At 36.8% G+C, this 23,184-nt stretch overlaps 1 protein-coding gene across 1 annotated transcript in view; it reads left to right on the forward strand.

The window, feature by feature from the left end:
* LOC115918329 (SWI/SNF-related matrix-associated actin-dependent regulator of chromatin subfamily D member 1-like) overlaps nt 1–23,184 on the forward strand; it is a 61,151-nt gene that overhangs the window by 30,313 nt on the left and 7,654 nt on the right. The window contains exons 4-6 of the mRNA XM_030973781.1: nt 6,624–6,725; nt 10,506–10,667; nt 14,460–14,612. Of these exons, the coding sequence (XP_030829641.1) occupies nt 6,624–6,725; nt 10,506–10,667; nt 14,460–14,612 (417 nt within the window). The remainder of the gene's footprint in view (nt 1–6,623; nt 6,726–10,505; nt 10,668–14,459; nt 14,613–23,184) is intronic.

Here is a 23,184-nt window from a genome sequence, read left to right on the forward strand (position 1 = left end):
AACTGCATGGAACGATTAAGATAAATGATGGAAAAAATAAAGGTGTGGCCTGATCATGCTGAAGACAGATGTAGAAATGGAACAGGAAAACGTCAGGATGAACTGGTTTATTGCACTCTCAATGGTAGACAACTAATCAGAAATGTGTGGTTTGGTGAACTGAAGCGAGGTTCACACGATAGAGTGTAAAGAGTCGACTGTTTAGGTCATGGTTTTAAAGCCCCACTGCACTACTTATAGCTACTTGCGCCCTCTATATAGCAAACAATGCATAAGTGGTGGCCGTTGGTCCCACATGGTCCCCTTTTTCTTATGTTAATTGAGAGGTTATTTGATGAGATAACCACCTGTCAGTGACCATGCAGGGAGGTCTGATCCCTCCTGGCCAAACTAGTGCAGATAGGATTTAAGAGACTGTTTTGGTCATGGATTTAAAGACCCTGTCGGAAGTGAAAATTGAAATAGGTGGACTAGGTATCGACAGAAAGCTAATAAACCATAGATTACAATAAGATTGCAATGATATCAGTTATATGCCATTTTAGTGTCTGTTAGAGGAGTAACAGCTCTCTAAAAACTCTAAAGCTTTGAAAATCAGAATTTTTCAACCTAAAAACTAGCTATTGATGTTGAGTATGCATAATCATGATGACTTAGCCATTGATTACGCACAGCTCATCACCTCAGCTATATAGGCGAGCCTATCGGGTCCACATGTTATGCCGTCACCGCAACTGCGACAAATTTGACTCCGGTCGACCTGTAATTTGGAGGGGCATGTGCTAAAAAATGAGAGTTTCATTGCTTTTGTGCAAAGCTGAAAGGGATTTTTTTTTTTAATTCCTATATATTTGTATTTTACATTCATTCAGCTTTCCATGGATATAAAGTTGTATTTTCATCAGATAAAGTCTTTAATCTGCAAGGTTGTCTCGTAGTTACGGTCTGTGTGGATGCTTTTGTGGTTATGAAACTTTAAGTTTATTTTAAGTTTTAAACTATAAACTAAGAAAGTGTTCATACCAAATTTTAAAGTTAAAAACGTTGATGATCCTGTATGAACGTAGCCATATGACATGCCAGTATAGCTGTGTGCTGGCTATGAAACGTAAAGACAGAGATAGCCACGTTCTAGGAATGATGATCTAGATAACTCGTTTGCTTCATCGTAACCTTCGCCACAGTTTCATTTCTTTTTAGCATCCTACATTTCACCGATTGGAATGGCATGTTGCACATGAAGTCAATGTCGTGATTTATTGATTATTGATGTGCAGTCCTGATTGTGTGGTCTTCAGGGAACTGCAATTGAGCTAACAAAATAAAAACGGCCATCGTAAACGGAATAAGATTAAACAGCCCCCCTCTGACATGAAAATCATTTTATGTCATGTCTCTCGATAGGCCCGTCTTCATCAGCTCGAGATTGCCAAATAGACCGCTATTTCTGATTTGGGAAATAAACCCGAAGTTACAAATCGCGTCATCATCAGCTCAAGACGACCTCGAGAAATTAACTTGAGATATTTTGCTCCGCGTTCGCGCATAGTGCGAGTGTTTCGGGCTGGTGAGGACGCACTGGACGAATAGCGGGATATTATGCAAACTAGCCCAAGATATCTTGGGATGATTATCTTTTAATACCAATTATCCCCATCATTGCAACTGCGGGCTGATGAAGACGCAAATTAGCTGGATAATTTGCAATCGGGATAGTTAAAATAGCGGGTTATTTGGCAATCTCGAGCTGATGAGGACATACCTCATGTCAATACCTCTGCCCTGATTGACGATGATGTGATAGCAAAGTACACACACCCATATTCTTAATTAAGATGAATTTAGCATCACACGGTTACCATGACGATGAACCATTGGAAGCTTCTTGTTTCACACTTGGAGGGTCCCAGAAGGGCGCTTTATGTTCTTGCGTGACCCTGATAACCTTTGCTCCTACTTCCGGCTTCTATTTCATCACAAGCTTTAAGGTTTGATAGTAATGTGATATGTCATTTATCTGGTTGATATATTGTCTGTTTGACACTGATTTTTTTATATATTTTAATACTGATGTTGAAAGAAATCTGTGACTGTAGATGGAGAAAAGTTTGTTTCTCATGAGACTAATTTAAATTGTGTCTTGGAATTTGGTTTATACTTTTCAGTTTTTTTTCATCCAGGTTGAAATCATTTTACCTGTGAGCATAATCTGAAATCTGTCATCCTTACATATAAGGTCAAATATACATATATGTATAAACATTTTTTAAAGATTGACACCAGTTTCACACAAGGTTAATACCTTTTTTTTTAGTGCCACTGAGTGTTTTGTAGCAATTGTCAGAAATGGAATTTTGAAAGTTGAAAATTCACTTTCAGTAAGTTGTCTCATTAGTAAATTGGGCATAACATATACAGCATGAGATAAGAATTTACTATGATTGTGGCTTTTATCTTTCTTTTTTTCATTAGAAAGAAAAATGAAGAAAGTCTTGAGTCCTAACAAAAATATTCAACTCTGAAATTCTTGGGCAGGACTCACTGACTCAGTATGAAAGGGGGTTAGGTTTGTTTAAAGGGCAACCCAACCCTTGTAATGAGTTGATTCTTATGGAAGCAGAAAAATAAGATAAACAGATTTCGAGAGATTAAAATGAATCGGACCAATAATAATAAAGTTATGAATGTTTGGAACCCATACATTTTGACAAAAAATGATATTTTTAGTCATTTTGTATGTTGGAACAGATCGGAAAATAGTAAATGTTTAAAAGCCTGTCTGATGTTCTATTTTCATAGAAAAAACGGTTGAGTAAATTCAAAAATGGTTGGGAGACTTTACTGTTGAGGGTATTGCACAGATGCCTTCTAAGAAATCCATAAATATCTTTGTGGTTTCAAAAATTTGTCAGGATTTTTTGCATGTTGGAGGGTTGGTACAGTAGGAGGAATATAATATGTAACATTTCATACAAAAATTACTCAGTTTTTTGACTGACATTCAAAAAATGTTACCGAGTCACTTTAAAGGTAATACAAAATTTTGGTATGGGGTCATGAATTTGGTTCAAATGAACATATTGGAAGCATATGCGATCCTACAATATTCAGTGATCGTTGTCACGGTTGAAACCGAGTCCAAAGTTATGAAATTTTAAATAATACACTCTTTATGTTGTATAGCTCCCTCTCAAGGTCAATATATTAATTAAGCTATAAAACAATGTTTCACACCTAAAATCGACCGATTAACATCCCGTTTGAAAATTATATATCACAACTACATATTCTGAGATTTTCATGGTCGCTGCTACCATTGTACGGCCGTAGGAGCTATTTGAAATTCATCAAAGTTTACAGGGAGCACCGGTAAATTTTTATATTTAATATTTCTCGAAAGCCAAAGTGTTTTAGGGTCTGAATTTTCTAGTGATTATAATACATCCACATGGGCATCCAAATATTGTAAAGAATCACTTCCAGCCAATTTCCAAAATTTCCCAAACTTTGTATTACCTTTAATGCTACCAAGTGCTCCGAGTTCACAAAGTGATTTATACATAGGGTTCTTGGAATACGTGACCAAGGTGTGATGTGTTCCAGGACCTATCTGGGAGTGAAGATTTATTCCACCTCAATCTCAGAATGTGTCATAAATTTGTTTAGATAACGACATCATTTTCATCTAGGTTTATGTCTTGTCGACCAATCATCAGGGAATCCTTCATTTCTACTGATGTTTCAGAGAGAGCATAAAAAAGCCCCAGTTTTAAATTGGAAGAATTAGGGCAGTGGGGGTGTGTGCAATGTGGTTGGAGTGGCCGGTGCTAGTGATTTGTACTTCTTGAAATGCGGACCGATGATGGACGAATTGCTCATTTGTTCCTACCTTTCGCTCTTAAATTACACCTGATGAGGGGGAAATAATAATTCTAGGTCAGGTATCTGGGCCTGGAGATTGTTTTATTGAAGTATTCTGGCCCAGTTTGTGTTTTAGTCACATCCTCCTTTCAGCACTAGACCCGTAGACCTCTCTCTCCCTCTCTCTCTCTCTCTCTCTCTTTCTCTCTCTCTCTCTCTTCATAGCTTTTTCTACATCTCTGTATCTAGATGGGTAAAGTGAAACAGACATCCCTCGTAATGTAGACCAAATGTTTGCTTAAAAATCACGAAGAGGATCTGGTCTTTATTAGATTTGAGAGATGTGGGCCATTGCGTTTCGGAGACGGATTACTACTGGATGATTCGTGTGATTGGGCTTTTCACACCTAGCTCTGTTTCGCTTCCCTTTCCCCCCACGGGGCTTGTGCCGGATCGTGATCGGGCGCTCTCTCTCCCTCTCACGGAGAGCACAAGAGAGTTTATAACAAGAAGGAAGAGAATAGGGGGCTTTTAACCCGGTTTAAAAGGCTTTGACCTGTTGTTTATTGTGCACCTGAATTAAATTGAATAGGGCAGGTTGCGGAAGTGGATAACGACTTTCAGATATTGTCTGCTGCTCCGAAAAGGACGAAAAGGACGTGGACCTAATTGCTTGAGACAGATTTTCACACTTTGGTCCAAACCCTTAAGATGATCGTGTAAAGGACAGAAAAAAGAATTACTGGTACCCTTATTGATCAAGTGGTTAGAACCCAAATCCATCGTCACGGTAACAGACAGTTCGGGGGAGTGACCCACATTTTTTGATGGTGTCAAGATGTACAGTAATGGGGGAATAGGGGTAATATTTTTCACTTGGATAGATTTCTATATTCATTCACAGAAATATAACACAGATTTCTTTAAGTAATTAATAGATCATCTGTTGAGAGACAGAAGGGCTTTAAATATATGTTAATGTACATGAGCTAGCACCCTTCTGGCTCCAAACCAACTATAGTGTAATTTTCTGGCCTGCTTGATGAAGACCACCAGTTCTTTTGTCTAAGTACACTGATGATTTTGTTATGTCATACCAACGGTCTTCAACAATGGGACTTCAATTTTAAAATTTTGTTGGGTTTTTTATGCCAAAAAAGGAAGTATATACCAGAGAATTCTATGACTCTTGCAAACTGCTTACAGCATGAAACTTTCGCCAATTACAAAGTTGAGTGTTTTGATCACTGATTCCATTATTTCATAGCACGAAATTTTACTTATCTGGACCACTGAAAAAGTTCCTGCATTATTGGCAATAAAAGCAGGTGACCTACAGCTTACTTTCATGTATCTGAGGGACGTACTGGCCAATGGACACTTGATGCCTGTATACCCAAAGGCAGAAGATCACTTATTTCAAATAAACATTGTATAAAAGAGGTGCCCTGAAGTTCTGGTAGTTCAAATCTAAAAGGTTAGGCCACATCAGAAGGTTGGCTTTTTAACCCTTCTCTACTATTAATAAGTAGATGTAGGTGTCATCAATTGGTTTGATGAGACATTTTGTCGTTCGAATTCAATTCCATGAATTACTATTTTTTTTTAAATAGTATTTTGCCAATCTTGATCATTGTGGAAATGCACTTAATGAAAGCCACTCACTTTTTTTTAAACAATATTATTTTCTAGTGATTTATCTTGTGTGACACTCGATCAGCCTAGAGACACAATGAAATGTCGAATCTCAATGTTAGCTTTTATGATCCCTCGTGTGTCGGCTTGTGAAGAGCAACGTCTCTTTAGCCGAGTTTTGAAAAAATGACCACCCGCAGTCTGTCTCCCGAGACGGCTCTCAGGAGTATGACTAAGATCTACTTGCTTTTGACTTCTTCACGCTCCTCTTCCAAATCCGTGTTACATTCTGGGTATCGAGATTGTGTCACTTCTTGTAGCGCTATTGTCAGAAAACCTTGTAATCATGCATCAAATTAAACGAAAGTTAGCTCCGTGATTTCCCCCACGTTCGACGAAACGACACGCCTCTTGTCTCGTGCTTGAGACAGAAAGTTTTCATGAACGTGATGACCTAAATTTTCATCGCTTTTGATCGTAAACGAAGGAGATGGGTATCTGAAATAACCAGTTGATTTTATGTGTCACAAATATTTATACTTAAGTTTTGACTGCGCTTGGAGCGATACAAAAATGATACAGATTATGAAACAAACATCAAAATGATATTGATTGATTCGAAAAATGAAAGGATCTTCTTCTTCATGGCCAAAGTTCCATTCGTGATAATGAAATAATGTAAAGCAGATGCATCGCTGAAATGTCTTTTTTTTAATCCCAGCCGAAGTTTCACTGATTTTTGCAGTGTAAATTCAAACTTCAGTATTAAGATACTGATTTTTGCTCATGTGACTCAACTCGTTTCAGTGCTAACGAATGCAGGGCACCGACAAATGGCGCGTGCGCACTACTTTCTAGTATAGCGTAAATGATAGTCCAAAAAATGGATGATTTTAAATAATTGGTGTTTGGAATGTGTAAATGGGCCTTGTGATGTACATTATTAATATTCGAGATTGCTACTCTATCCTTTCGTTGCCCAACTGAAGAAAAATCACAGAATCTACCAAACTTTGTTTTCGCACCCTTTTTTGTTTAGAGCTTATTTATTACCTTTTCCAAAAGACTAACTCTTGTGATTACCGGTAATGTTATTGTATTCTTTCTTTCTTTCTTTCTTTATTCAGTGGCATCGTACCAATGCTACAACAGAGACCGATGGTTTCCAGGTGAAGCGTCCGGGAAACGAGAATGTGAAGTGTACCCTTCTACTGCTTCTAGATCACCAGGTGGGTATAAAATGGGAAAGTTTAGAAATAATAATGATAATCTGGATTTATATAGCACTTATTATCTTATACCATCTGTAAGCGCTTTACAGATATTATCACCCTAATCATCGGATTCATTCATGTACAATGTGCACCATCTTCAATCCATGATGAGTATTTCCACCATATGCTCACCGTGAGGGCGTATAGCAATTTTAGGTCCCCATTTCTCTCCTGAGTATGGAGTGGCAAATGTAGATTAATGCCTTGCCAAGGAGAAAGAAATGTTTCATTTCACAGTTCAGAGGCCTGGGCTCTGTCTTACAAAAGTCCTCAAATCAATCGCAAGTTTGCAATCTCCTATCTCTTATGTACATAGTTGCAATTGATATCAGTCGCAAGTAAGACAGGGCCCTGAGGTAAATAGGAACTTTGTAATCTATTTCCTTGAACATTAGAAACTAGGAATAACTATTGTTTTTAGAGTGTACCCTTGTACTGGTTTTGGTTTGTATGGTTTAAAGGTAAAGACCAGTATTGGAAACGCCCCAATTTCAAAAAATGAAATGGAAGCTCTCATTACCAATCATGTGAAAGAATATGTTTTGACTAATACATGATGATAAAAAAATTGCCGAGAAACCGCCTACTAATATATATGGTAAATTTGTTTCTCTCATGGACTGTGAGAGATATAGGGTAGTCCCATATACATCTTTCTGTGTATAGTGCTTGTAACTTTACGAAGAATGGGCCAAATTTCTTATCATTTTGATGATTCCAGAACCTTCTAGATGCTAGATGATCAACCTTTTCTGATTGATTCCACAAGGTTTCTTTCATAATGCAATCGCATGACCATAACTGGTCTTTACCTTTAAGGATTTGTTTTAGAGGATAAATGTAAGTGTATTTATTACAGCTTTAAGACCTGATGTGAAAAAAAAATATTAACTCAAATATGATAAAGTAGGGGGGGGGGAATCATTTTCAAAAGCGTGATTCATGTGTGACATCATTTGATCATTTTCTTTTTTAATGATTAATGAAGTAATAATTTGTTATCAATCATCTTGAAAGGATTTTATCCTTGCCTAATATACCGTCACCTGCTTCCAACTAAACTTTGGTGCTTGTATAATGAATCTATTACAATAAGCATGAAGGCTTAAGATGTGATTATAGCCATCTGCAAAGCATCAGAAATATACCCCAAGATACTAAGCGAGCTCACTCTTCATATATATCCTAATAAGAAATGAAGGCTATGATCATCAGCATTAGCTGTATTATTCCATGGACTTCTCTTGATTATTCTCTCTCAGTGTCCTTTCCTTTGCAAGGGGGGCCTCTCAGCAACAAGTTCATTACCCCCTATTCTACAAATCTGTTTACCTTCAAATTCACTACCGTTCTGGTTCTACTCACCCCCTCCAGACAACAAGCAAAGGTTTAAGGATGTACACTTGAGATTCTTTCTTAAATCCCTCGATGGATTATCCGAGATAACTTTCATTTATGCTAGATCCTGTGGCGGTTTGGATAGCGCCGGCGAGCCATCACTCACGAGGCGTTGCGAGGCAGAGGCTATAATTGTCGCGTTCGCTTAATGATTCTGTGCGATGATTCCTTGCGTGAATGTGAACGCTGGTGACCGCGAGTTACCCCGGCTGCGAGCTCTCGTCCGCGTCTGTGGTATTGTGGGGGAATTCTGGTCGTGTCCCCGTGACAAACATATCTCATTAGCGATTCATGAATTCCTTTTATGTCCCGTTTTTTTGCGGATCTGGAGAGATTTGAATGGGAAGACGAAACCCGCCGGGGATAATCTGCGGTGGATCCGTCTCGATTCAAGAATTTGATGGGGTTTTAGATTTCATTTTGTTTCTTGAATGAAACGTGGGTGGGAAATATTCATGAACGTAGTTATGAATGAACATTTAGAACACGATTCTTCATAGATTGAAAGAATCGTCTTTGATTTAGATATTCAAAGAAATCCAAGTACACCTAAAGTAAGCCTCGCAACCACAGCAACCTATTTACGTGTATCGACTACAGCTTCCTGAGACGAATCGTTCCAAACTTTTTGTGTTAATATGGGACAAACTTTATCATTTCATGAATCATGGGTTCATTCTATCGAGAGAGGGCTAGCTACCTCGCTCCCTCTCTCTCTCTCTCTCTCTCTCTCTCTCTCTCTCTCTCTCTCTGGTCAGCTTGGGAACTGTTTCTAAAGTGGATAAGTCACATAAATGGGGTCATATAGATGGTTTTAGCTTTTTTTTGAAAGCAATTGTTTCAGGCAAGGACCTAATGAAATAACGAAGCTGGCCTTACGCTGCATGCCAGAAGGGTCGGCGGCGTAAAACCAGGAAATCAAACTAAACACCACTCCTGCGTTCAAACTCAAATATTATTATTACCCCGGAGGGGACAATAAATTGACAGCACCATTTAGGGAGAAATGTTGAGCGTAGGGATGAATTCATCTCCCCTGTAATTTTGTTCTGTTCCCCCGCCATTATAACTTCTTTTGCAAACCTCCCCCGTATTATCTGGCTTACCCGATATGAGGAGGGTTTTTGTACTTGTTGAAATTGTGCGTGAGGTTTTTGGCCACCCTAGATTTCCTTGGTTTAGATGTGTTAAATTGTTAATGACAGGTTGAAAAGTAAAAGATAGTTAGGTGTTGAGTATGTCTACATCTTTGTATCAAATTAGATGGAATAACATGAGGTTAATAACCTTACCAACTATTACTAATTGTTTGTTTGTTTGTTTTGTAAGTACTTTTATGGTTATTGGCTTTTCTATATTTCTATTTCTATTCATCTAGAAATATTTCTGTTCAACAGTAAAAACCAGTTGATTGAACGTTTGATTAATTATTGAAGATCTTGGATGTGCTTGATTGTTAGTGATGGGTTTGAAGAAAGCATATTTGAGCTGGATATCAGTGATGTCCAGGCATCAAATTGGGTAAAATAATCTGAAGTTAATGACCTTCCTGATCACTATTTGTTTTTTCAATTACTTTTATTGTTATTAATTTTGTTAAGAAATCCATGAAAGCTGAACAATATTAAATATGAGGTTTGTTAAAAGTTTTTAAATAATTATTTAAGGTAATTAGAATGGAAAAGAGTTGAAAGGAAATACAGTAATTGATTTAGCTGGAAATAATCTAGTGGCAGGAATAAGACATTAGAAAAAGCATCGATCAAGTCATCATAATTGGAAAAACACTCTATTAATTATTTTTGTAACACTTACTAAGGGTGTTTGCAATGAAAGTAAAATAGAAGAAGTATGCAAATAGCATAGAATGTAAAGAAACAGAATGCATTTTTGAATGGAAATAAAAATAAAACAGAATTATATATTATTGCAATACCAGCAACTTGAAATCAAATACTTTAGAATTAGATATCAGATGGAAATAAAAATAGAATAAAGAAATTTGAATTGATGATGGAATGATGGTAAAATAAAATCATAGTGGGTTTTGTTGCAATTCTCATTACTGTTTTTGTGGGAATGTTTTCCAAAGTTGCTGTTCACTAATATTAAAAGACGGGAGTTGCTGCTCCCTTGTTTGGCGTTCAACAATAAGGGGTAGAGCAACGTCGATCTTGCGCTGGTTCCTCAGTGGCTGCCGGGCTCACGATCAATTGGGCAAAAAGAATTTCCATTTTCGGTTTAACTTAATACAATTTGGAGTGGACTTTAAAAGATTATTATTATTATTTTTATTATTAGTGCTCAATTGTTTCTGATTTCCTTTCTCCCTACCAGCCTCCCCAGTACAAGCTGGACCCTCGTCTAGCCCGGCTCCTCGGCGTGCACACCCAGACCCGCCCCGTGATCATCAATGCCTTGTGGCAGTACATCAAGTCCCACAAGCTCCAGGACCAACACGAGAGGGAGTATATTAATAATGACGCTTACTTTCAGCAGGTGAGACAATTATTGATTAGGACTAGGACCTAATTTTAAAAGGTCAAGTCCCAACTAATTGATGATGATGAATAGATGAGCACAGAATAGGAATAGGACCTACTTTAAAAGGTCTAGTCCCAACTAATTAATAGTGATAGAGTAGCTAAAGGACCTCGAAAAGGCCTCGTCCCAAGTAGCCAATAACATTATTGAGAATTACAAAATAGGACCATCCTTAGTTTGGTCCATTCAAACGATAAAAATAATGTTATTTATTAATGGTACATATAGGCCCTACTCATTTTCCTTTTGAAGAAAACGAAATGGGTGGGGTGAATCTTCAGTAAATTTTCATAAAATCTGCTTCCTTAAAAAATTAGAAGCCTCTAGGATATGTCACACCAGCTTCAAGATCAGCATTTCCAATTATTATTATTACAATTCAAGTGAATGAAATTACTGGTAATAATCTTTCATTGATTCCACCCTCATATTTACTGTAATATTGAGTAAATGGACTCCAGATTCAAGAAATTTTATTTAACCATAACCAAAAAAAATAATAATAACCACACAAAATAATATTCAAGAAACTTTATTTAACCTGCATAACCACAACAACAACAAATATTACAAAATACAGTACAGAAGAGTCAAATACAAAGTCAAATTAATGTGATAGAAACTAAATTACACAAAATACAGTATGGAATATGGAAAGGACGAAAAGAAAAGCAAATGCTTATGAGGAATGGCCCCCGAAAGAGAGAGAAAAAAAGGGTGAAAAGAAATAAATGATATCCATTTAGGCAGGGAGCTAAACATCTCTGAAGAAGAGTGTTACAAGAGCCAAACATTGCTTGATATAGACACAAAGAGGATGTTGTTTGTCATAGCCCATCTTCTGCTTTGCACTATGTGACTCACGCTATCATCTCCGACCCCATGAGTGCGTGCGTGGGCTATCCTTGTTCTCGTTTCATAAAAGAGAGGGGCGGTTTGGAGGACAGGGCATGGATATCGTGTCCAGTTAGAGCGTCGCCTGGCGCTCGGCCGTCTGCACACGGTCGTAAAAGTCACTGCCAATCTGCGGCGGCTCATCGGGGTGACAGAGCCGTTGGGATCCGTCCGTGTCGGGTTTCGTAGCTCGTGTTGACGTAACGAGTCCAGCCCGCTGTCTCCCCCACAATCTATCCACTAATCATGCCTCAAAGCTCATGTTCGTTCGTGGCTTGGGGAAAGTTCAATGTAGTGTAATGATACAGGCTTTGTGATTCTTAAAACAAAATATATATATATATATATTTATTTTTTGAGCTATTATATGTTAATGTACATTTTTGATATATATATTATTGAGCTATTATATGTTAATGTACATTTTTTATATATATGTTATTGTGCTATTATATGTTCTTTCATTTTTAATTTTTTTTCTATTTTACTGTTATTATGTTACATTATTTGTCTTTTGCCATGTTTATCGTAATGAAAATGAAAATTTAATCGTATCGAATTGGTATCAAGCCAATAAAATGTCATTTTTATAATGAGAAATAAGGCAAAACTGTATGGGTTATATCATGAAGTATAGCATGTACTTTTTTTAAAGAACAGTAAATATTTCTGTTGGCAAGATTGTGTTTATAGGTAAAGATTGTCTATCAAATCAATTTTCAAATTTCTAACAAATTGATGGAGGACATAATCTATGCATGATTGAGAAAAAAAAAGACTTATAAGTATGCTATATTAGAAAAGAAAAAAAATTAATACTGAAATAAAGTAAAACATCAAAATGTTTTTATGATTGGTACTGTGATTCCATATTAAATTTTCATGAGATTAGAAATATATTTTTTTGTATTTTCTCAGAGGAATTACAAAAAAATATTTTGCTCTATTTGTATGCTTTGGTTTTATGATGGTATACGGTACTATCTTTAAAATGACAGCTTAAGACACTACTTTTGTGAAGAGATGCCGCAAAAGATTTAGAGACAAATTAATCTCTAAAATTAATTTAGAAGTGACCTATCAAGTTCTTTAATAGGGTTTTTAAAGTCATTGCCCTCATTAAGATATACTATGAAAACAGTTGATAAGGAATTGCAGCCCTTAATACAAAAATATTCCCATCTAAATTAGATGATAATAATAATAATAATAATAATAATAATAATAATAATAATAATAATAATAATAATAATAATAATAATAATAATAATAATAATAATAATATAATAATAATAATAATAATAATAATAATAATAATAATAATAATAATAATAATAAATAATAATATATAATAATAATAATAATAATAATAATAATAATAATAATAATAATAATAATAATAATAATAATAATAATAATAATAATAATAATAATAATAATAATAATAATAATAATAATAATAATAATAATAATAATAATAATAATAATAATAAATAATAATAATAATAATAATAATAATAATAATAATAATAATAATAATAATAATAATAATAATAATAATAATAATAATAATAATAATAATAATAATAATAATAATAATAATAATAATAATAATAATAATTGATTCTTATTGAGTGCTATTACAACAGAAAAGAAACTTACAAATCATAACAATCATATAAGGAACAGTAATTAAGATGTTATGAACGAAATGAAATTTAGATACTCAAAAAATACATACATTAGAGTATAGAGACTAGACTAGGCTTATGATGAGTATGCTTTGTCGTTATGTTGTGGCTAGTAAGTTAGGTTATGCCCAATTTGTCTATATTTTTGTGGGTTTGAGTAAAAAATGTTAGCTAGAAAAGATAATAGTAGATATCCTGTGCTCCTGAGGGATCCTCTATTTTACCCCAATCAAGTGTGACTTATATTTCCTGTCTCCGGAAACGCTTCATTCAAACTTTTTATTTTTTGTGCCAATTAAGAATTAACAGCATATTTTAACAAGTTACACCTATTCATAAGAGAGTTCTTTAATATTTTGTAGAATCAGTGAAATAAGAAACTATATAAAGAATTGATTTACATGACTTAATTTAGAGTAATGGGATGTGAAAAGTTTGGATTAGAGCGTAATCACGTACTAATCTTTCCGAGTGTGGGAATGTTTTGAGAAACATGTGAAATTAGGCAATCAATTATCCTTTTCCTGAGATCCATTTCATAGTATTCATCCAATTTGACAGTCAGTTGATTATTAAGTAAAAGACTGCAGTTACAGAGAAAGATGTAATGATAAGAGCAACAAGATTATTCTGATGTTTAAAACATTTTGTCGGAGGCCTTTGCTGGCCCCTGTCTTCATGATTTCCATTTGAATTTATTTTTCATTCAAATTATTGATTATGAAGTAAAGTCCTCTTTGGGGGTATTTATTCTTTGAATTTTCTTTCCTAGTAATTTTGTATACATATAGGCCTATGTTAGGTAACTTGGGTTACAAGCATTTTCTGATTATTTCCCAAGTCAGTTTTACAGTTGTTCTGACAAAGTATTTCATTGTTATTTCTATATAGATTTTGTTTAATGTATTTTTAAAAAATCTTTCTCAACCACTTACTTGCATTCTCTATCTCTCTTTCTCTCTCTATCTCTCTATCTCTCTCTCTCTCTCTGTGCCTATCTCTCAATGTATCTTTCTTTCACTCTATCTCTCCTTCCCCCCCTCTCTCTCTCTCTCTCTCTCTCTCTCTCTCTCTTTCTCTCTCCTTCCCTCCTTCCCTCCTTCCTTCCCTCCCTCTTTACCTCCCTCTCCCCCCTCTCTTTCTCTCTCCTCCCCCCCCACAGATCTTTGACTGTGAGCGGATGAAGTTCTCTGAGATCCCCCATCATCTTCATCCCCTTCTCCATGCCCCTGATCCAATCGTCATCCACCACACCATCAACGTCGACAGCACCGACCAGAAGAAGACTGCTTGTTACGACATCGATGTCGAAGTGGTAATGCACCCCATCACTTCACTATAAGTTGATTTATTTGTTGCAGATATTCATCGAAACTATTCAATTATTTCTTTCAACTAATCTAATTAAACACCAACAAGTTTAAATCTGTTATTTACTCTTTGTTTATGTATCTGCATGTATCCTTTCAATGCCAAAATGTCTCTTCTTAAAAAAATTCTTAAAAAATTGAAATTCTCCTGGGAAGCCGAACATTCAAAGCTATAGTCCTAATGGCGAATTGATGAATACTAATGAGTCAGAATAAGTTGGGAGAGCTGATGATTCTGTCCCAAGATCATCCTGACATTGCCATGGACCAGTGATGGCCTGGTGGTAGAGTCACTACCTGACAAGCAGAACTGGATGGCAGGTTCAAATCCTGCTGTTTTCTGGGGGGGGGGGGACTTTTATGTTTTTTGTGTTTAAAAAAAAAAATTCTTGTTTTAAATTACAAGAGTGAGCACACAATCTTTATTTACAGGTTGCAAGCAAAAAATTCCTTTAGAAAAAATGAAGTTACTTCCAGAAAGCTTAACATTTAAAGCTAATGTCCCTTTTGCTGGGTGCTAGAAGGACATTAAATCTATTTCAAAGAAAAATTATGAGATAAAACCCCTCTGTCTCTATACAAGATGTATTGTCCACTGGTAACGTTTTTGGGCTTCCGTTTTGACATCATTTTACAGGAAAACCATTCATTAAAATAATAATAATGATAACAGATTCAAGAACAACAAAAAAGGCAATTAACAGCCTGGAAGAAGGAAGATAGTATTCCATGATAACTGGTAAAAAAAATTATTTTATCATATGCATATGGTAGCATTTTTTAAATATGGGCCAAAACCCTTTTTTGGGGATTATAACATAACACGAAGGACCCATGTTTTTGTTGTCTATAAATCTAGTTTTATTCGACCTCCGTACGAAGAAGCAGGTCATGTTTCTGGAGGAGTCCATGAGGCCTGGCTGGAGATGTCATTTGAGTATTTAAAATCTCCCTGAAGAGCAAACAATGAAAGTTGATATCATAACCAGTCAAAGCTATGACAGCAGCATGTGATAACCTACTGTTTATATTATCTGTTATTGTATGCAGCTCGTTAGGTAATATCAATCCCTGAAACTCGAATTCTGTCCTAAATATGATATAGACCCTTCGGGCTGTGTTCCGATCATCGTGACCTTGATAAGACGGGAAAGAAGAGTGTTAAATTTGCTTCAAGGGACAACAGAAACGTCTTATTGAAAGAAGAGAGGAAGAAAGAAATTTGGAAAAGGATTCATAGATCTTGAAGGTTTGGTAGAAATGTGTCAAGATTCTGTGTATTTGGGTCAAGAAGGCGAAGTCACATTTTCCTGTACCTACAAAAGAAAAGGTTTATTGAAAGAAGGAAGAAAGGAAAAATAAATTTTATTTAAAAAATCATAGAACCTGAAATTTTGGTAGAAATGTGTCAAGATTCTGTATGGGTCAAAGAGAAGATAACACCTTTCCTCAAGTTACAAAAGAAAAGGCTTATTGAGAGAAGAAAGAAGAAAGAAATTATTTATACCATTTTTTTTAAAAACCTGAATGTTTGGTAGAAATGTGTCAGGATTCTGTGTATTTGGGTCAAGGAAAAGATGTCACTTTTTCTCAACCTATAAAAGAAAAGGTTTATTGAAAGAAGGAAGGAAAGAAGAAAGAAACTATTAAAAATAATAAAAACCTGAAAGTTTGGTAGAAAATGTGTTAGAATTCTGTGTATTTGGGTCAAGAAGGCGACGTCACCTTTCCTCTACCCCTTTCTTGCGCTCATGTGCCAAACACATGTGACCCCTCCTTCCATCAAAAAATTCAGATGGATTTAACAGGCGACTGAATGAGTCAGTTAGGGTCACAAGTATTGCTAGGCTGTCGTCATGTTTATCAAATGAACATGCTCACACTCCTTCCGTTTTTTTCCCCCTCCATATCTATTCCTTATTTCCTGTATGGCTCTTGGAATTAGATCCATGTTTTTGAACGACATACCACATGGTGATTTCCTGCTTGTGTCAGTATTTAAATCATGACATCTTGGGTTTTTGATTTGTAGGTCATTAATTATCTTCTTTAAGTGCCCTATTTTAGTTTTATTTGTCATACAACCTGTCATTTTGTCAACATACCGTATACATTGATTTCTTTTTCTTTCTTTTTTTTCCCTCATTTTAAACCAACTAAAATATCTAGAAAGCGGATATACACATGTATCCTTATATGCCCCACTGAAGGGTGTGAATAAGTACACATAATATCAGAGTTTTAATCCTTCTTTAACTGCAGATGCTCATTTCAGATTGTGTATTCTCTAGATGGTTCCCTGTGTTCGGTTCTAAGTTCTATATCATTCATTTTTATTAATTTTTATTTTTTCATTGCAAAATTGAAAAGAATATTGTACAAATACATGTTTTGTGCCCCTCTACCTGGCAGCAAATGGTATGGGCATGTGAAACTATGGACATTGGTTGTATCCATGGAACTACAAGCTGGGACTGGCATCTTACTCCAGTCAAGAGAATTCTCTTGGTCTCAGAGTTTGAAAATGTGCTACTCAACCTGCCATTCAACAATAGATCTTCTAGGAGGCCACCATGCTCAGACCGTTCAGTAGGTGTTGGAGAAACATCAAATGACACAATAAGAGACTCTTGATCTCAAAAGATAGAGGGTGAAGGTAGGATGAAGATAGTACTTTGTCTGATATAGTGTAAATGTATATAATGATGAAGAAAAGGGGCATGGCCATGAAGAGCCATCTTGTGTTTAAAGGTTAATGGACTTGTATCTTCCTCCCCGTATAGGCCCACCAATACAAGTAAGCCCTAGATTCCGGCATCTCACATGCACATTTTTCTCCTAAATCCGCCCGCATCTGGAGCGACTTGATGGAAAATCCCCTTCACCCGAGCCGAACCCTTCCTTCAGGACTCGCCTTAACAACGCTTTTCACACGTTTGTTTCCGTGCGACGCCTCCCCCGAAGTGCGACTCTAGCTGGATTTCCTCAAGTGCCTGTTGCGGGATGATTCCATCTCCCCGAGGAGTCCCTAAGAAAACCCTCACTCCACACCTCTAGATACTCCTATATTTTTTGCCCCCCATTTTTAGTCTTTCTTTCTTTCTGTTTTGCTGTGCTCTAGTGTTCTCTTGTTTCAGAGTTAGTGAGGAATATATTGATTGTGGAGAAAATTAGGAATTTTTGTTTTCTTTTTGGAATTGGAGACCAATTATGCATCCCTGTATTCAAAATCTTGTTAAATGCAGGAAAATCAGTTGTAGTGATGAAGAAGTGTTAAAGAATCTCTCTTGCACTCCATTTCTCTTTCTCTTTTTTTCTCTCTCTCCCTCTTTCTCTCTATAATCTCTTTCTCCCCTTGCTCTCTCTCTCTATTTCTTTTCTCTCTCTATTTCTTGCTCCCCTTCCTTCTCCCCCTCTCTCTCTGAGTCTCTCTCTCTCTACTTGTTTTTTTCTTTTTCTCTCACTCTCTCTCTCTTTGTTTTTCTCTTTTTCTTTCTTTTTTGTTGTTATCATTTTTTTAATTTTTTAAAATTGTTATTATACTTTACTTCTCTTGTCCCTGATGCTTCTTCATCTCCCGTTTGGTTTTTCCGATCTTTAACCCCCCCCCCCCTTCTCCTTTTTAAAAACCCCCTCTCCTTCCTCTTCTCTCTTTTTCATTGTGTCTTCCTTTTTCCTTCAGTGTATACAAAATAGTTGTATGGAATATCAGTTCTTCACATACACATTTTTTATAGCATTTGTGATACTTCAATTGCTCTACATCTACATGTACTGATAACTGAGAGGAAACATTTTATTGTTGACAGACGAGGTGCCATAAACATCCTAATCAAATGTTCCTAATTTGAAATATCGCTCACCGTTACACTTTATCCCACGGGCCGACACACTCCCTCCTCAAATTAGTGGTTAATAAATTGAATTATGCAAACAAACACGGGGATTTGACACTAAACTCTGCCTAACACGGAGCGGCACGCGCAAACTTTGGAATCGAGGGCAACATCGACTCTCCTTCCCCAAACAAAGCAGGTGCCTGTTAATGATTCTAGAGCGCCACATTTTGTGAGGCTGTGGATGAAATGCTTTGCCCTTGCCAAGGCGAGTCAGACTTCAAACAGTTGCATCATATGGCGTGAATCAAATTTGACTCACTTTTGCTCTGCTCGCGTCAACCGCTGCGGACCACCCACGAACACGGAGGCAAAACAAAGACGAAATTAGGGCTCAGACAAAAGACGTTTAATAGATAAGTAGGTCAGACTTGGCTTGACTCGAACACATTTTATAATCGTGACCTGGTGTAGCTGTTGGTTGGGGGCTGCCGGCTCTGAACTATGGGGGCCCTCTCCTATGGGGGCCCTCTCATTAACCAAAGCCCCATAAAATATTTCTTGATGAACTTAACAAAATAGGATTCAGATGATTTAAGATCTTTTAAGGTCATGGTTATTACGCTGTGCACCTTATCTTTCAATTTCTTTGTTTTTATCCATATTTGAAAACCTTTAAGAATGAGTTATTTTTCGTGTATTAAAAAACAACAACATTTTTTTTTTTTAAATATTGACAACTTCACTGTCTAACACATACATGTACAGCCGCATCTCTCTCTCTCTCTCTCTCTCTCTCTCTCTCAATCTATCTCTCTCTCTTTCTCTTTTCCCCTCTCTCTATGTCTGTCTCCCTCTCTGTCTTCTGTATATCATTCCCTCTTCTTTCTCCCCCACCTCTCTCTCTCTCTCTCTTTCTCTCTCTCTCCATCTCTCTCTCTCTCTCTCTCAATCTATCTCTCTCTCTCTCTCTTTTCCCCTCTCTCTATCTATATCTGTCTCCCTCTCTGTCTTCTGTCTATCATTCCCTCTTCTTTCTCCCCCACCTCTCTCTCTCTCTCTCTCTTTCTCTCACTCTCTCTCTCACTCTCTCTCTCTCTCTCTCTCTCTCTCTTTCTCTCTCTCTCTCTTTCTCACTCTCTCTCTCTCTCTCTCTCTCTCTCTATCTATATCTATCTCCCTCTCTCCCCTTTTTCTCCCTCACCACTCTCTGCCTCTTCTTCCTCTTTCTCTTTACCAATTAGATGTACTATGATTTCTTTCCACCCTCCGACCCTTTTCTCCAAATATGTCAGAGCAGTTTTGTCCTGATGTGATTGTCGAGGCGTCAGGAAGGGTTATATATATTACATGTGTTATAATTTTGGTTAAACTTACTATCTCAGTTTGGCTTGCAAATTGGGTTAGTCTAATTTGTTTTACTTGGCACAGGTGGCGTTGTGCATCCTTTGCCAACTTTTTTTTTAAAACCCATTTAATTGCTATCATGTTCAAGGAAAGGAGAGACTTTTCAAATTTAAATTTTCTTGGAAAGAATTCTACTTTTCTAAATATGAGAACCTAGGGGAACGAAGGATGGATTCAACCTAATTAAAGTTTATACAAAAGAGCAGCATCTTCCCTGTTGTCTGGATGAGTGTTTGATTACATTTGAATGTCATTTTGATTTTCTAAGGGCAGTAATTTTGTGTTCAGGAGTCATTTTCTGTGATAGAGAATGTGTTTTCACAAGTATGTGTGGAAAAAAAAATCTTGCTCCTCAGATTTGATGTCATAAATCTCAAAAAAGTGACAGATCGTTAGTAAGGGGGAGGGGTTGTACACAGCAAGCTTTCAGGGCTTCTGAATATACGCTGCAATGCTGCAACCTTGTTGTAAGGATGCTGCAAACTTGCGAGCAAGGTCTACAATCTTAGATTGTTGTATGCAAACTAAGATTGGTATAGGAGAGAGGGCACATACCCTTAAAGCCTTCTTTCCTCGCATCCAAGACTAGAGGCCTGCCATCATCAGCTCGAGTTTGCCAAATATACTGCTATTTTCAGACTCTGGATATTATCACAAAGCTCGAAATTGCGTCTTCACCAGACCAATACGCTCATCACAACTAGCTCGGACGGGCGGAAATTAGCCTGCTATTTCCAGAATAGCGGGATATTTTGTAAAACAAGACCAAGATTTCTCTGGATATTTTTCGCGACCAAATTTCCCGCTAATTGCAACTGCGGGCTGATGAAGACGCAAATTAGCTGGATAATTTGCAAACGGGATAGTTAAAATAGCGGGTTATTTGGCAATCTCGAGCTGGTGAAAACAGGTCTAATGAGAACAGGCCTAATAAGAACAAGGTCTAAGTTGTAGGTCTAGGGGAAGGATAGGTATATATGGATGGATTAAAGTAGCAGGCTACTGTAAGGTTCGTTTGGGGTAGGTGTGGGAGTAAGGTATGATGAGGACCAGATTGGGCTTGGGTTGGGTCGGATGAGGATGAGGATGAGCTTTAAAAGAGGATGCAGGGATTTATAGGGGTCAACCAAGGTCATTGGACACAGAACAGAGGTCTATTTTTTTTAAAGGATATATAAACAAAAAAGTTAGGGTAAACTGTCGGTCAACAAAAAATAGGGTTATTTTTTACTCATATACTCTGGTGTACATAATGTAGAGTTTTAAATGCAAAATGACTGTTAATCAAAAACAAATTCTATATGCTACATAATTTTTTGTATTCTTCAGACTGTGATAAAAATAAAAGTAAAGAAAGATGGAATTATGACATCCAAGATTCTTTTTCTTTTTTTATCATGAAGAAATTACCGTAATAGGAAAAATGGTATACATCATTCCTGGTGAAATAATTGTTGAAAAAAACTTTTTAAACTTAATTTGACAGTATAGTATAAAAAGATTTTTGATAACAAGATGGCTCTTCAAGAGGTGTATCAAATGAAATGAATGCTTCATTTGTGTAATAATAACTATTGTAAAACTAACAAATATCATTGACACCACACCAGAATTCCACACATTTTTTTTCTTTTCATATAGCCATAGGAATCCAGAGCAAAAGAGTGCCAGTCTGTGTGTGCAGCATGCAGGCTCCCATTTCCATCTTTAAAGGGATTGGGTAACTTTGCTTCAGATTCTAAACAAAATCATGGATTAAGCTCATGCTGCAATCATAAGTATAAACCTTTAGGTCAGTCAGGAATGCCATGACTTTTACAAGCCGATCGTCTGTCAGATTATCAAGATATTATAATTGAAAAATCAAATTTCAAAATCCATTTTCCTAACAGTTTTTATAATACTACAGTCTATTGGGAAAAATGAGTATGGTAAAACTGGTCACTCAAAGATTTTTTACTTTTTTGAGGCACTTCATGATCATTTTGAAGCGTTTTTTTTTTTTTTAATAGGACTTCAATATTACACCATATCACAGACACTGATGATATATAGGGCCATGCATCTCAGATTTGTACAACTGGAAACATTGTTAAACGATGCCTTTAGCATTTTGAGATCTAAAATGGATTTGGGGGTCCATGTGTATTTGGCCCCTGTCACCATCAAACCCCCCCCCCCCCCTCCCCCCAATCTCTCTCCCCTCCCTTACCCTCCCTCCCTTTACTTGCCCATATGGTTATACCACTGTCTATCATACCTGACCCAGAGATACACCCAAAGAGTGTTGACAGGAGCGCATCACTGCTGGTAACGTGATGATGGGCGGATGACACCGGGGGACAATAATCTCTGCTCATCTCTGCATGGCCCTCTCACCCCGCCCCGCCCGCCCGCCTCCACGGGATTCACCCAAACGGAGAGAAAAAGAACCTGCCCCAGATTAGCTAATCCCCTGGATTATCCCGCCACTACATCAGATCCAGATGGGTAGGCCCAGTAAAGTCCCTCTCTGTTAGGACGACTTTCTGAGTGTCATTGTGGGTCCATCAAGGTCTTAAGCGCTTTCAGATGGGTGAAGGGCAAGACATTTGTGCTTGTAGGGTGTTGGGAATCTTTGTCAGATTTATTGTACATCAGTGTATATCAGAGGGTACATGTATTTCTAAAGAACTATTTTTTATACAACACATACAGTTGTCAAATGTATTTCAGTAGTGGAAAATTGCCCTTCATAATTCCTCCCCCCCCCCCCCCCCAAAAAAAGAAGAGTTTTCTGGTTTTCAGACCTATTGGCCCGAATTCACATTCGGGCCTTTACGTTGGTGCTGTGGACAGAAAGGTGCTTATTATAAATATCTACACAAATATGTTGCTTGCTCTGTAAATCCTTGAGTTCAAATTGTGTATGGAATTTTGTTTGAATGTAGTAAGTGGCTAGTCGATTTCTATCTCCCAAATTTAAATTTGAGTGTCATGTGCTTTTAGTATAGACCACATCCTACAGAAGTGAAGAAAGTGATTCCCTCTTGTACTTCGAATCCAATCTCTAAATTCTTTTTGGTTTGTACAGAGTTGAGATATGTTGGTGTTTGGAGATGTCATAATTTGTCCAACTATTCCAAGTTGAACGGCAAGGAAAATAAACGTAGCATGAAGATGTCATGGGGGGAGATTAAGCGGAATGTGGTTCGGGCGGAATTCTGTCTGTCTGTCAGGATTCTGAGAAAAGAGATAAAACCCGTCCCCTTGAAGGATCGATGGAAGGCGGTTA

Source organism: Strongylocentrotus purpuratus, unplaced genomic scaffold (assembly GCF_000002235.5).
Source record: "Strongylocentrotus purpuratus isolate Spur 01 unplaced genomic scaffold, Spur_5.0 spur5_contig_866, whole genome shotgun sequence".
NCBI lineage: Eukaryota > Metazoa > Echinodermata > Echinoidea > Camarodonta > Strongylocentrotidae > Strongylocentrotus > Strongylocentrotus purpuratus.